The 16259-nt window shown below is 38.4% G+C and overlaps 1 protein-coding gene across 14 annotated transcripts in view; it reads left to right on the top strand.

Annotated features, from left to right (window-relative positions):
- Positions 1-16259, top strand: part of Mycbp2 (MYC binding protein 2) — a 233109-nt gene that overhangs the window by 204797 nt on the left and 12053 nt on the right. For 13 of the 14 annotated variants that reach the window (XM_038310598.1, XM_038310599.1, XM_038310607.1 and 10 more), the window contains 11 exons: positions 762-1001; positions 1334-1423; positions 3242-3322; positions 4536-4802; positions 5433-5716; positions 8464-8560; positions 10224-10343; positions 12814-12915; positions 13565-13693; positions 14038-14170; positions 16051-16154. In XM_038310598.1, coding sequence (XP_038166526.1) covers positions 762-1001; positions 1334-1423; positions 3242-3322; positions 4536-4802; positions 5433-5716; positions 8464-8560; positions 10224-10343; positions 12814-12915; positions 13565-13693; positions 14038-14170; positions 16051-16154 — 1647 coding nt within the window. Of the gene's footprint in view, positions 1-761; positions 1002-1333; positions 1486-3241; positions 3323-4535; positions 4803-5432; positions 5717-8463; positions 8561-10223; positions 10344-12813; positions 12916-13564; positions 13694-14037; positions 14171-16050; positions 16155-16259 lie in introns of those variants that run through there. The other variant, XR_005283020.1, reaches the window with a different exon arrangement.

The following is a 16259-nucleotide window of genomic DNA, read 5'->3' on the forward strand; positions in this document are numbered from 1 at the left end:
GCTGCTGTTCTAGGGTCACTTTGTTACACAAAATTTAATGAGTTTCTTTGATTTCTTTTCTCAAATCATATTGAGATTTAGAATGAGAAATGTTCAAATGCTAAAGAATCTGGGGAAATTATCCAAAAAGTAGGGTGCTTTTCCTGCTTCGTCTCTCTAATTTAGAAGTGTTGACATTACAAATTTAATAGCAGATGTCTAAATAAATCATCTTGAGGTCTCCTGTTCCCTTCTTAGCTATCAAATACAATGAGAGTAATTTTAATTTCATTGAAAGAGTAGTGTCAAAACCCATTTTTCTCTGTATTGGCATTCAATCCTTGATAAAAGACACATATACATCTGAAGTATCAGCACAATGAAAGTACCTGTTTGTTAGTTTAACATAAGGATGCATAAACCAGGGCCTCATTGTTTATCTTCTATTGAGAAGCAGTGCAGGTGAATCATGTAAAGTATATAGTTCTGCTCTCATAATTCGTTGGGGGAAGGGAAACCATATGGTAGTCAGGCCTGTATTAATTCTGAGCTCCTTCACCTCCTGAGACTTTTCAACCTCTGTTAACTTCACTTTCTTCTTTTTTCTATCTGCTGTAAATAATACTACTTGACCTCACAAAACTTAAATAAGATAATGGGACTAACCTGATAATATCTGTGCAGTTGTTTGTTATTCGAGCTTGCCATTACTGATGCTAAGCCCCAGGCAGTGATAAGTGATTCTGCTGTATCAGGTTCCTGTCCTGTTTCTGCTCAACCAGGTCGATTTGGATTCCAGGCATATTGGCTGGGTAACAAGTGAACTCCCAGGAGGCGATAACCACATCATCAAAATTGAACTAAAGGGCCCAGAAAATACATTAAGAGTTCGACAAGTAAAAGTCCTGGGTTGGAAAGATGGTGAAAGCACAAAAATCGCTGGTCAGATCTCAGCCAGTGTGGCTCAGCAAAGGAACTGTGAAGCTGAGACTCTCCGAGTATTCAGACTTATTACATCTCAAGTGAGTGTCCTTACACTATAAATTGACATATATTTTGAGAGTACAACAAATATTGTATTAGAATTTTCTGTCCTTAGATTCAGCCCATTCTCATTTCTCTTAGGCTGCGTGTGTAGTTTGAGAAAAGTGATAGCGCCGTGTGAAGGAGCGCTGTTAAGGGGCTCCCCAGAGTCAAGGCATCAGGACTTAAGGGCAGCCTGGGCTAGAGTCCGTCCCCCCCCCCATCTCAAAATCATTAATTAACTAAAGCTCTTCAGAATTAGAAAGCTGGCCAGCTTTCCAAGGGTAATCGCTCTGTTAGCTCTTTCTCATGCGGCTGCTTTCTTTGTCAGGTATTTGGAAAGCTCATCTCTGGCGATGCTGAGCCTACACCAGAGCAAGAGGAGAAAGCACTTCTGTCATCACCTGAAGGAGAGGAAAAAGTACACAGTGTATTTATTTGTAGCCTAAAATTTTATGTCTCATTTTCATTTTCTTACTTTTGGTAAGACAACTAACTCTTTGGTTACTGTACATTTTAATGAGTATGTGGCAACAGTTTATATGTAGCTTATATTTTTATTTGCATTAGAAAGAACAGGAATTATCTGAAAGCAACTCACCTTTCCATATCTGAGCTAGCTGGAGTTTTACATCTGTTTTGCATAGAAGCTTGTACTGGTGCTTGCTGGTTACTGTTGGAGTCTTTAAAAATCACTAAACTCGACCCATTGGTTATCTTCTCCCTCCTCCATTGTATTTGTCCTCTTTGGTCCTAGCTCAAAAATAGGAGGGAATGTCTCTCAATTTCCTCAAACAGAAAACAGTTTTTTGTCTGCTAAAGTTCATAATACTCTATCTTGCTTCTGTGTCTTCTTGGTTTCTTTCATGTTGTTTGTCTACACATGCGTCTCATCTCTTCCACTGAATCATAGCTTATAGATCACATACATATCTAATTTGTGTTTGACCATGCGGTATTGTTAAACATGTGTGCAGTAAATTTTCACTGAAATAACTACTCTTTAATGCTTTATGACTTTGTTTTAAAGAGTTACTTTGCCTCTTTTGAAATAAAACATTGCACCTAAGGGGAACGCCTCAACCTTGGGTTACAGTATTGTGTAGAACTCAGCACAGCATGCATGTTGAGCAGAGCAGCAGAGCAGAGAGCTACCTTGTTCTGGATCTTAAAGGAAAGTGTGATATCTGAAGATTTTTTTTGTGTGTGTGTGCAGATGCTATTAATTAGACCGAGGGCATTTTCTTCTCTTCCTAGTTTACAAAGCAATTACACCAAAATAGGGAGTCTTGTACATTTCTCTTTTTTATTTTCTTAACTGTCATTCAGTAGAATAATCAATGCTATGATCTCTAGTTAGTTAGTGATGTATAGGTAGCTTGTTTTCAATAATAATTAAGGTGCTAGAGGATGATAGATATGTAGTATAGTATCCCTTTGGGGGTGATGGAAATGATCTCCAGTTAACTCAGGAGATAGGTACACATATCTGTGACTATACCAAAAACAATTGAAGCTGCTTAGTTCAAAGAGATAAATGGCATATATGCTTTGTTTTGTTTTTATAAATATTTTTGTTTAAAAATAAATAAATGAGGAAAGATGTAGACACAACTAAGATGGAAATAACTATCTGCACGAGTTATGTATGTTCTAGCTCATGTATGATAAAAGGCTGCCTCCTAGAAATTTGCTTTCTGTACTAAGTACAGGGCTCTTTTAATTACCCATTTCTTCTTGAGAAAGCTTTATAGTTCTGTCTGTTTTGGTTACTGACTTGTTGGCATAAATCATGTACAGTACAGTGTTACTATCTTTTTAGTATCTGAGTGAAGCTAGTTTATTCCTTGTGTGGATTGTGTCTTCATTCTCTCTTGGGTACTATAGAGTACATTCAGTGTTTTTGAGGAAATGGCTTTTAGTTATTGTCACTTTTATTTGTAGAAATTATCTCCTTTATCATATGTGTCCATGTATTTGCTTTGATTTGATATCTTCCTCTTTTTCTGATTTTTAAGGGAGTTTGAGACCTTTTCTTTCTCAAATTTTGTTTATTTTATATTCACTTTGTCAAAATGATTTCCTTAAACCTGATCCTTTGTCTTAGTGCAATACACCTCAACTTAAAATAAATGCACCTCAGAACACCTGCTTAATTATTTTTCATGGCACTCTAAAAGGTCAAATATACAAATTTTTTTCTAAGGAGTCTTTTTTGTTTCTATTTTCCTATGTAAAGGCAACATCCGATGCTGATCTGAAAGAACATATGGTTGGAATCATATTCAGCAGGAGTAAACTGACTAACTTACAAAAGCAGGTTAGTTAGCATCTGTTCAGTGGTCTTTGTCTGTTAGGTTGTCTGGGGATTTTCAGTCTATAAAATATCATCAAAATTCATTAAGGCTTTTTAATGCTCCTTTTTCATTGTAGAATACACATTGTAGAATGTGTGCCTGCCTTTTCCTAGAAAGGGTGACTGCATTGCTATACCTGCGTTGTGTTGAAGAGTCAGTCGTGGTGTCACGTGCCTGTGACCCCAGCACTTAGAAGGTGGAGGAAGGAAATTTGAGTCTAGTCCAGGCTATGTTGTGAAACAAGATAAAACAAAAACAGAAGAGGGGAGAGCATCTGTTGCAGACGTTAGCTCTCTTCTCTCACTATTTCCTGCCGCATCACCTTGTTGGTCCTCTGTTTTCCGTAGCTAGGTAGCTGCCAAGTACCCTGGGTAAATACATTGATTGATTGATTGATTGATTGATTGGAAACAGCTATACTATGGTAGCCAGACCTGCCTTAAACTCACAATCCTTCTCTCTCAGCACCCCAAATGCTGGGAGTGTAGATGGGAGTTTCTACACCTACCTGGGTACATTATCTTATTTTAGCTGCAAATACCCAATGATATTTGACATTTTCCTCTCATCTTTTTCAATCAGGAGGGATAGTTCTGAGCAGTTAATAATGCTAACTATACCATTATTAATATTTTTAAATATAAGTAGGTAGTTGAATAAGTCTAGATTTGTACAGGAATGCTAGGTAGCCTAAAATAAGCACTTCAGAAGACATACAGAAACTAGGCACAAAGGCACATCTGTGATCTTTCTACTTGGATGGCAGAGGAAGGAGGGCTTGAATTTAATCCTAGTCTAGGTAGCATAGGGAGACTCATCAAAAACTGGAGAGATAAAATACTGATTTCTTTTTACCCTATTATTTTTGCATAACATTAAATCTTAAAGAGAAAAAAGCATAAATTTAATTTATATTTTATTTTGCTTCATTAATTTGGCTGTTTATGTCAGGTGATTTAATTATTGAGATTTTGTAATAGTTTCCCCTAGTTTTTGTTCCATTGTTTTTAAGATGAGTTAAGAGGATAATATAATTGAGACTATACTGACAAAAGAGTATTAAGTCAAGCATTAACTTGCATTTCTTGCATTCCTTGCATTTCTTGCTTATTCTAGTAATAGTAATAAAAAGACTTACAAATAAAATTTTATATTCTTTATGATGCCTTCGCATAGGTTTGTGCTCACATTGTCCAGGCTATTCGCATGGAAGCCACACGAGTTCGTGAAGAGTGGGAACATGCCATATCCAGCAAGGAAAATGCCAACTCCCAGCCCAGTGATGAAGATGCCTCCTCAGATGCTTACTGCTTCGAGCTGCTCTCCATGGTCCTAGCATTGAGCGGCTCCAATGTTGGCAGGCAGTACCTGGCTCAGCAGCTGACTTTACTTCAAGACCTCTTTTCTCTGCTTCACACAGCTTCTCCTAGGGTCCAGAGACAGGTGACCCATTCTTCCACATCCTTCTGTCTCTTCTCTGTTGCTTGACAACTTAAATACCAGAAGACCTTAAACATGAGCTTTTATTACTTTATGTTTTCTTTGGGATCAGATTTTAACTCTGTGGTTTGTTTTTGTTTTGTTCTGAGACAGAGTTTATCTGTGTATCCCTTGTTGTCCCGGGATACACTTTATAAACCAGACTGGCCTCAAACTCACAGAGATCGGCCTGCCTCTCCTGGGTGCTGGGATTAAAAATGTGTGCCACCATGCCCGGCAACTCCATGTTTTTTACTGCTGAAAATTCTGTTCCAGTTTACCTCTGTAGTGTGATAAATAGTATTCTGTATATTGATTAAGTTCTTGCCAAGAGACATATTATGTCATTTAATTCAGAACAAAGGGAAAAGACTTATTTTTTCAAGCTTTCTTAGGTGGTCACTACCACTCTGATAATTCAAAAATGTTTAAGTCATAGTCTTTCCTTCTCAACATTAAAAGTATAACTTATTAAAAGTATAAAATTATGTTTCTGTTCTTTCCATAGATTTCAAAGCTACAGAATAGGAATGAGGCATATTTTAAATAACTGTAAAGCAGTGTTTAAATGTATTCTTTCAATCTGCTTACCAGGTGACCTCCTTACTAAGACGAGTTTTGCCTGAAGTGACCCCAAGTCGTCTGGCCAGCATCATAGGAGTGAAATCTCTGCCCCCAGCAGACATCAGTGATATCATTCACTCAACTGAGAAAGGAGACTGGAATAAGCTGGGTATCTTGGACATGTTTCTGGGATGCATTGCCAAAGCACTCACTGTCCAGCTCAAAGCCAAGGGGACCACCATCACGGGGACAGCTGGCACCACAGTGGGCAAAGGCGTTACAACAGTCACCCTGCCAATGATTTTCAACTCCAGGTTTGTCATTTCCACTATTTTAATGGCAAAAAGTTAAAACATAACAAATTTCACCTGTAGGTAGACTTTCTTTGTACCGCCTGCTCCCAAATAATGACACAGAGATTTCTTATTAATTACAGAAGCTTGGCTTTAGCTTAGGCCTGTTCCTAACTAGCTCTTAAACCTTTACATTAACCAGTTTATATTAATCTGTGTTCTACCTCGTGGCTTGTTACCTCTGCTTAGTACCATGTGTCCCATAAATACATGGAGACTTATTCTTCCTGGTCTTAGCTTGGCTTGTTTCTAGCCAGCTTTTCTTTCTCTCTCTCTTTTTTTTTTTTCTGGTTTTTTTGAAACACGGTTTCTCTGTAGCTGTGGAGCCTCTCCTGGAACTTGCTCTGTAGACCATGCTGGCTTCTAACTCATAGAGATCCAACTGCTTCTGCCTTCTGAGTGCTGGGATTAAAGGCATGTACCACCACCACCCAGCTAGCCATCTTTTCTTAATTTAAATTAACCTGTCTACCTTTGCCTCTGGGCTTTTACCTTTCCCTGTTCTTTATACCTCTCTTTCTTTCTTACTCTGTGACTGGCCCCTGCTGTCCTCCTCTCCTTATCCTTTCTCTCTCCTCCCTCTTTTTCTCTTCTGTTTATTCTCCCTGCCTGGCAGCATGGCCTATCCCTCTGCTGCCTCGCTATTGGCCATTCAGCTCTTTACTAAATCAGTCAGGTGTTTTAGGCAGGCAAAGTAGCACAACTTCACAGAATTAAACAAATGCAACATAAAAGAATGCATTGTATCTGCATCATTAAAGAAATGTTCCACAGCATAAACGAATGTAACACATGTTAAAGTAATATTCCACAACAGGCTGTAAGATTAAAATAACATTTATTAAAGAGCAAAAAGCAATAGATAAATGTCTGTAACAGTTCACAGAAAAAGTTACAGATGTCAGTGAACAGAGGACAAGAGGCCAGGGAAATAGAAAGGAAACAACTACAGGCTTGGGAGATTGCTCTGCCTGGAAAGGACTTGCAGCATAAGCATGAGACCCAGTGTTCAAATCCCAAAACTTGTGGAAAAGCCAGCTGGGTGTGGACCCTGCCTATTTTCCCAGGGGTAGGAGACAGAGACAAAGACTTCCCTAAACAAGCTGGAGGACCAGACTAGTAAACAAAACAGTGAGCTCCAGATCAATAAGAAACCCTGTCTTGATAGAAGGTGAGACATGAAGACCCCAGTGTGTCTTGGGCCTATACATGTACCCACATCCACAAGCAAACATATACATGTACACATACCTCACACATATATGTAAATATAGTTATTTAAATAACAAAATACAAAGAGTGCTTAAGAACATTATGAAAGAATAACGTTTTCTTTTTTACTTGTCTTTATTTGATGTACATGAGTTTTGTGTGGCTTGCAAGCATGTGCATGCACCACATCCCTGCAGTGCTCTTGTTGGCCAGAAGAGAGCACTGGCTGTCCTGGAACTGGACTACAGCTGTGAGCTACCATGCTGCTGCTAGAATCTGAACCTGGATCCCCTACAAGGGCAGCAAATGCTTTTAACCACTGAGCCCTCTCTCCAGCCCCAGGCATTTTCATCTAATACGAATTTTGGGTGCCAGTTACTAATACCCAGTATTTTAAATAGGCTTATCCTTAAAAGTTTCTAGACATGCACAAAGGTGTATGTGCCAGGATGTTCTGTACTTTTATGCAATAGTAGAAAATTAGAGAGATGATAGAATAATGTAAATTATGTAGCCAACCTGTGACGATAAGCAGCTGAAACCAGAACATTCTAAATGTCACTTTCTCCATGTAGACAGTGTGCTTACAGGAACACAAAGTCAGTTAATCAGTGGTTTGCTTATTGATGTAAAGTTGCCTTATATCCATCCACACATTCTTTTGTATTTCCATGTGCACTGGAAACCATTTGTGACCATGGAAGGTACACTGAAATAGTTGTGATCTAGCAGGTTGTTTTCTTAATATTTAATAAAGAGACTTAGGGTAGGTAATATTTTAACTTAAAAAATATATTTGGGGAGGCAGAGGCAGGCGGATCTCTGTGAGTTCGAGACCAGCCTGGTCTACAAGAGCTAGTTCCAGGATAGGCTTCAAAGCTACAGAGAAACCCTGTCTCGAAAAACAAAAAAAAAAAAAAAATATATATATATATATATATATATTTCAATTACAGGCTGGCGAGATGACTTAGTGATTAAGAGCAATTTTTTGCTTTTGCAAAAGACCAGGGTTCTCTTCACAACACACATGGTAGTTATAAATCCAGTTCCAAGGTATTAACACACCCTCTTCTGACTTCTGTGGGCTTCTGCATGCCTATGTGCACATACATGCATGCTAACACACACACATACACATGAAAATAATAAATAAACATGTGACTAACAAAATAAAATGTCATAATTAGATAACACCTGTAATGCTAGCACCCGTGTAAACAAGGAAGGAGATTAGTAACTTAAAGGCTAACACAGGCTTCCTAGCAGGACTCCAGTGAGGTGGCCCATGCAGAAGACAGCCTGGCCTGGTTCTCGTCCCCACACAGTGGAAAGCCAACTCTGAACGTTGTTCTCTGGCCTCCACATGTATACTGTGGCATACTTATACATACACACAAAGTACATGAATAAAAATGTAACAGAAATAAAAACATTCAATTAATTCAGTCAAACAGTTAAAATGCTCTACTGAAATAATGTTGTTTTCTTTGTAGTTACCTCCGACGTGGTGAAAGCCATTGGTGGATGAAAGGCTCAACTCCTACACAGATCTCAGAGATCATCATTAAACTTATCAAGGATATGGCTGCAGTAAGTTCCCTTGCGCCTGATAACAGCAGCAATGAGTTAAGTAGGAGTCTGATTGACACAGAAAACAGCTTGCTCTGCTAAATTAACAAAAGTACATTATTAGTATTTAAAGCTTTATTTAAAGACTATATTTAGAATGCTCACTACTGTACCATTGTTCTTGTCAGTGGATGGTAAATTTGTCATTAAAGTGTGTTCATTTCAAACTCCCAATTAATTTGCCTGAGAATTTAGGTAAGTTTTCCAGGACCTTAAAACATAAAATAAAATGCATTCTTCCTAACTTAAGAAAGAATCTATGTTGAAAATCCAAAAACAAATAAAAAAGATTCCCAGAAGTAGACATTTTTCATCCTTTTCAGTTCCAAGTTTTGAACTTTTAAATTCTTTACTGATGTCCTGCACCACTGTCTGAAAGTGGTACTGGCTTAGGGAAATCTGGGCTGTAGGAACAGGGACGTCCTCCACTGAGTGCTGGCTCCGTGAGGTCACTCTGCTCACTTTCATTGTCATTAGGAGAGAGCCGAGGAGGAAACCAAGGGAAAAAGAGCAATTTAAAGGAGAATGGCCAGTTGCCCACTAACAGACTGCCTGCACGTGGTGTGAGAGAGATGACGTTCTATTATTTTTCTTTACTGTGGGCATTTTCTTAAGCTTCATGGCAAATAGGCATTCTCTGGGATGTCTGTTGATGGAAAATGCTTAAGAATGTTTTTATCACCTGAATTTTGTAATAAAGTGTTAGTGCTCATTAAAAATCTATATTGTTAGGGCTGAAAAGATAACTTTTGAACAAACTGGCTGCTCTTGCAGGAGGACCCGTGCCCATGTGATGGCTCACAACCTGTCTGTCATTCCAACTTCAGGGAAGTCGACATCCTCTGCTGGCCTGCACACACACAGTACACATACATATATGCAAGCAAAAGCAAACATTCATTCATATAAAATAAAAATAATTTTAGTTATGTGTATATGATGGTAGGGGGATTGTACACAAAAGTACAGCTCCCTGGAGAGACTGGAAGAAGGTATGAGATCTCCTGGAGCTAGAGTTACAGACTGTGAGCTGCCTGCCATGGGCTATTGGGATTCAAACTCGAGTCCTCTGGAAGTACAGTACTTAGACCATAACCACCAAGACATCATGCCTGCCCCTCAAAATGAATAAACCTTTTTAACACCGAAAAAAAATGTGCATAGCTGTTCACAGGGTCCTGGGTTGGATTTCCAGCACTGAGGAGAAAGAAATATAGTGCACTTGTAGATTGAATCTATGTATACACTTAGGTTCTAAAACTAGCATCTAAAGCAATTAATTTAGTAATTTATAGGTATATATGTTTCACATTAGATATTGAGGTTCTATCACCAAAGCTTCAAACTGTAGAAGCTTTATTTGTACCTTTTATTTTTATCCAAATATGAAATAAAATGTTTTGAGCACTACATGTAAACAATGTTCAGACTTTAAATTTTTTATTTACTTTAAAATCATCAAAATAGAAATTAGCAATTGTATTTTCATAAGACTATGAAGGATTTGTAGTTTGTGCCCCTCTCCAAAAGCTCATGCTCTTACTATAAGTGGATACTCTCTGTGCTGCGGGGTGTCGATTTAGAGAAGAGAGTTTGCTGGGATGACACTGTGTCCTGCCGATAGGGTCACCTGTCCGAAGCTTGGTCTCGAGTGACAAAAAATGCTATTGCGGAGACCATCATTGCCTTGACCAAGATGGAAGAAGAATTTAGGTCTCCAGTGAGGTGTATCGCAACAACTAGAGTAAGTTTTTATCATTTTTTATTTACTCTGTGTCATTATGTGTGGTCCATGAGTCAGCTTTGTCCACATTTATAGTTAAATAGGTTTTCATCAAAACGACTGTTATGAGTTAAATGTGGTAATAATCACTGCTCGCTATGGTGCTTTTATCAACTTCTGTTATTACTTATGAAGCTGAGGCTCTACTGGTTAGGAAAGTCTGAGTTATGCTGTGTATATCATCTTTCTGCTGACCTATTTACCGTAGCTTACCTCAGTGAATTGAGTAGTTGCACTATGCTGTGACAGACTGGTGACCCTTAAAAGATAAGACTCCCTCCTACACGGTTCTTTCTAATGCAAACCATAACACAACTACTAGAGTTGTATGCTTTGTTTTTACAAAACAATCCTTGGGCTTGGAGGAAAAAACTCAGCAGTTAGAGTACTTGTTACCCTTGCAGAGGATCAAGTTCGGCTCCCATCATCTATCTACGTGGTGGCTCACAACTATTATAACTCCATTTCCAGGGGATCTAACGCCCACTCCTGACCTTCACAGTCATACCAATGGTGTACATGTATATACATTGCAGGCAAAATACTTAGCACATAAAATAAAATAAATGAGCATAAAATTCTTTAATATAATACTTACCAATTTTAGGTGGGGTTGAACTTTTGAGGAAATAGGGTTACATTCTTTAAATGAGATATCTAATTTCTAACATACCAGGTTTTATGAGCCTTATAATTCCAAAGATGATTTAAAGTATTAGAGGGCAGTGTGACATCATTAGGAACAGTTTATACCAAAGAAATCTTTTAGATTAATTTGCTAGTCTGTAGAAGATAAGTTATATCTTATTACAACAGAAAAGGCTAGTTTATGTTACCATGATAATGAATTTGACACTTAAACAATTTTTTACAGTTACCCCCTTTCTACTACTCATGAATTCTTTCATTCTTTATTTCCTTTTCACTTGTATAGAAAGTTTTTTTTTAATTTTTCATTAATCACTGAATATATCATTCTGTATAAAACTTAAGTTTACTCTATATGCCTCAAAAACGTTAAGATGTTTTATATGCTTGTGTCTGTGTGTCACATGCATGCATATTTGAGTGATATGTCTGTGCATGTTTGTGTGCATGTTCGTCTGTGTGAGCACAGATGCTTATGTGCCTATAGCACATGTGGAGGTCAGAACAGCTCAGGTGTTAGTCTTCACCTTCCACTGGGTTGACAGTCACTTTACTGAGGCAAACAGCAGGCCCACCCACCATCAAGCCTCCTAGTACTCCCTCGTCTTTGCTTCTTATCTTGAACAGAGCTTTGGGACTGCAGACATGTACTCTCTCATCCCCAGCTTTTCGTGAGTTCTAACAGCTTAAACTTAAACTTGGGGGTCTCACATTTGCATAGCCGTCTGTTCCAATGTAGCACAAATTCTAATTGGTCTTAATAATAAAACCCATAGTCAGATATAGGGGCTAATGCTGAAGATCAGAGAATCTGAAAACCAGCCACTAGAAAGTTCTTACCTCTACTACCAATGCTCAGACAGAAGGGGCAATTCTGTCCTCAGACTGCATATCCAAGACTCCATCTGTCTCCGTCAAACCTCAGACTGCACTGAGCTCCTGTCTCCTCCCGCCTTATATTCCTCTCTCCACCCAGCCATATTGCTCCTGTCTCCACCTCCCTAGTGCTGGGATTAAAGTCGTAGGACCCCAAGTACAGGGATCACCTTTGTGTGAGCTCTGTTTCTCTTTTAAAAAGATTCAATTTTATGTAACCAGGGTGACTTTGAACTGAGATCCCTCTGCCGCATCTCCCCGAGTCCTGGGATTAAAGGTGTGTGTCACCACTCCCTGGCCTCTAGCCACGTAACTCTGCACTCTGATCTTCAGGCAAGCTTTATTTGTTAAAACACAAACAAAATATCACTACATCCCATCTCCTCCAATTTTTTAGGCGACTTTTCCAAAGTTTTTTAGATATTAATTTATGGCAAGTGTACAAAGTAGGTCATTTGAGACAATAGAAATGTCTAAAGAATTATTATTATGTAGAATAACTTAGTATGTACACAAATACTTATGGAACACAAAACTACTTACCATCTCATTGGGAATATAGAGTTTTGGATAGATATGCTAGCTGTAAAAAATACACAGTAGACATGTAAAGTAAATATTATTCCTGTAAATGATTGATTTTTGTACATCTTTGATAAAGGACACTTTAATGTCAGGTAGAAAATGGTGGTTCTGTATAGAAATAATCCTCTGCTCAGTTGGTGTCCACTGGGTGCATGTCACATATGCAGTGACATCAGGAAGATGCACATACTCCTGAGTGTCTATGCATTCCCAAACAGAGCCAGCGCTTATTTGGCTATTATCTGTGTCAGTCAGTGAGTATTTCGTAAGTGTGCTCCCATCCCAACATAGTCAGTAATGCAGCAGCCTTTCTCCTCAACAGCTCTGGCTTGCTCTCGCGTCACTGTGTGTTCTTGATCAGGACCACGTGGATCGCCTCTCATCAGGAAGGTGGATGGGAAAAGATGGGCAACAGAAACAAATGGTAAAGTCGGATTGTTTCCTAAGTAATTTTTCTTTGTAGTTAGTCATAGTTTGTAGGGAGAGCTCAGATCAAACTCTTGAAAACATGTACAGTTTGCCCACGTTCATTTCATAAACGTACTTCACACTTTAGAAATAGGGGTTTATATTTGACTATATAAAAAACTTTCTCCTTCTCTGATTCATGTTTATATCAACAAAATTTGTAGCCTGACTTATTTGTGCTAAAATGTGATTATTCTTGAGGCTAAACGGAAGAAAAGCAGTAAGAGGAACGATGTGATGTACCCTCTTTGAAGGCGTAGCTGGAGGAGGCTCATGACAGCTTCAGTCATTTCAGGGAGGACATGTCATTGTCCTTCTCAACTTTTTCTGATAAACGTTTAAGTTTTTGTGATAAAAGTTTTTATCGTTCATAACACTTGAGTATTTAACCGGGAGAATATTGAGTCACTAAACAAAGCACTACATCTTCCTTTCGACACCACATGCACATTAGTCTTATTAGAGTTTCGAGAGATAACTAGTTCTGTTTAACATTCCAATTCTAAAATTCTTACAGATTTTATAATAAAGTCTGTCAGTATCATAAACATTTGTCTGAGGTTTCTTGTAAGTCTAATGGAGCATGTGAAAATATCTTTTTCCAGCCTATGTGTGATAACCATGATGATGGCGAAACTGCAGCGATCATCCTATGCAGCATCTGTGGGAATCTGTGCACTGACTGTGACAGATTCCTTCATCTGCACCGACGGACTAAAACTCATCAAAGACAGGTGGGATTTCTGTCTCCATGCCCAGATAGGTGTCTGGGGCATGAAAAGAACTCTGCAGTGATATGGAAGTAAAGTAGGGGAAATGCTCGTTGGAATTGTGGCCTTATTTGAACTCTCAGGTGTCTTGCTTATTAACTATAACCTGAGCAAATGCTTATCTTTTCCAAGACTTAGTTGGGACCCGAATTATAAACATGGAGCTGTTGCAAAGACTGAAGAGAACACTGGAGATGTCTAGAACTTCTTATAGTGCTTTATAAAGAAAACCATTGCTGAGTGATTTAGTTTATGCTTCTACCCAGAAATACAAACACATTTGTCCCTTTTCTATACTGGAACAACAGGTCTTCAAAGAAGAAGAGGAAGCCATAAAGGTTGACCTTCATGAAGGCTGTGGTAGAACGAAGCTGTTTTGGTTGATGGCACTAGCAGATTCTAAAACAATGAAGGCAATGGTGGAATTCCGAGAACACACAGGTAAAGAATTAAAGATTGAGTCATAACTTAAAAAGGGAAGGATGAACCATGTCTACAGTGTATAATAAATTAGATGTTACTTAATCTAATGTAAATAGATGCTTACTGATGGCATATGCTTTGGTAGACACAGCCCTCTATGTTAGAAAGAGCATCAGACTAAAAGTCATGAAACCCCATCTGTCACTAACACCATGATAAAGCAATCTTATCAAAGAAAACATTTAATTGGGGGGTTGCTTATAGTTTCAGAGTTTAGTTCATTATCATCATGTGGAAAGCATGTTGGTACATGGTGCTGGAGAAGTTGCTGAGAGCTTTATGTCCTGATTCTCAAGCAGGCAGGCAGAGAGAGGGACTAGACCTGGCATGGGCTTTTGAAACTTCAAAGCCCATCCCCAGTGATGTACTTCCTCCAACAAGGCCCCTCCTCCTAATCCTTCTAATACAGTTCTACTCCTTGCAAAGCATTGAAATACATGAGCCTATGGGCCCATTCATATTCAAACCACCACAGAGACTTTGGCAGTCCACTTACCTCTGTACTTTCATTGTGTTATATCACCTACATCTTTGTCAGTGAGCCTCCCACTTTAATGAAGACTGCAAAAGTGAATGTGCTACTGTGGGTACCACATCTGTGTTGCTGTTATCTGCTCGACTGTAAAGTCCTATAACTTTGTGACACTTCTTAGAGTCTCTTGTACATTTAGTGCTTTTGAGGGCTTTCAGAATAGTTCTGTGGTACTAATTAATAAACATGACTAGGCAATGCTTTAAACAATCTTTTATATATGTCTAGTACACTTGAATTTCAAACCGTTTTGATTTTATTTTTTTTGTTTTGTTTTGTTTTGATTTGGTTTGGTTTGGTTTTTTGAAACAGAGTTTTCTCTGTACAACAACACTAGCTGTCCTGGAACTCTCTCTGCAGACTAGTCTGGCCTAGCACTCACAGAGCTTCCCCTGCCTTTCCCTCCTGAGTGCTGGGATTAAAGGTGTGCACCACTACCTGGCTTCATTCTATTTTTTTATAAGATAAAATCTTACATATTACAAACTTAAAGTTACAACAAAGCATGAAAATCTGTGGATTTTAGCACAGCTACCTTCTGCCAGTTGTCCCACTGACACAAATTTCTCTTCTTTGCCTTGGACATGGATCTGAATAAATGAACTCTGTATGAAGGTGACATTCATGCTACAACATAAGCCTCTCCTATAATCTGTCAGTTCCCTACATTAATAAATGGAATGTCAAACCACCCTTGTCTGATGGTCTAGGTGCTCCTTTCCTTTTCCCAGTATGCTCTGCAGTCAATTCTGGAATCAGTGAGTGATCCTAAATCTTGTGTGCCTGTATGGGAGAATGCTCAATACCTTTGTCTTAAGGAATCCATATCCTTCTTTAAATATTTCAGCATATTTAAATTCTTTTTGAAATTGCAGAGTTTCTTGGGTAGATTTTTTTATATTTTTCAGGTTTATAATCTAGTCATATTTTATACTGTCTTGTAATTTTGTTATATAAAATACCAAAAATTGACCCTTTATTCTATGTACTTTGATTTTTACTAAAATGTTTCTCTAGTGTTGTATATTGTGAGTGAGGGCTTCCCAGATCTGCTCAGTCTCCTAACTGAGTAGTTATATCGTCTGTTTCTTCTGCCACAAAGGTAAGTCTCTACTGAAAACATCTCCAAGCTTATTTTGTTTCAGATATATCTTTAGTTTCTTAGCTCTTTGGTGACTATTTATATTTAAGGTGACTTACAGCCTTTAGTAACTGAAAGAAATCTAGTTTGCTATTTCAAAATTAGCTATATTGTATTATAAATAGCATGCCTCCATGGAAGATTTTTTTTTCTGCTTGAACCTAGGCAAACCCACCACAAGTAGTTCAGAAGCTTGCCGCTTCTGTGGGTCCAGGAGTGGAACGGAGTTATCTGCTGTGGGCAGTGTTTGTTCTGACGCAGACTGCCAGGTAGGTATTAGAGGTTATGTCATCCTAGAAAGAAAGAGCAGATGGTTTCACAAAGCATCTTCACTTATTGTAATTAGGAGTTGGAGTTCTGCCTCAGTGCAGTTT

The sequence above is a fragment of the Arvicola amphibius genome, chromosome 13 (genome assembly GCF_903992535.2).
Source record: "Arvicola amphibius chromosome 13, mArvAmp1.2, whole genome shotgun sequence".
NCBI classification, from domain to species: domain Eukaryota; kingdom Metazoa; phylum Chordata; class Mammalia; order Rodentia; family Cricetidae; genus Arvicola; species Arvicola amphibius.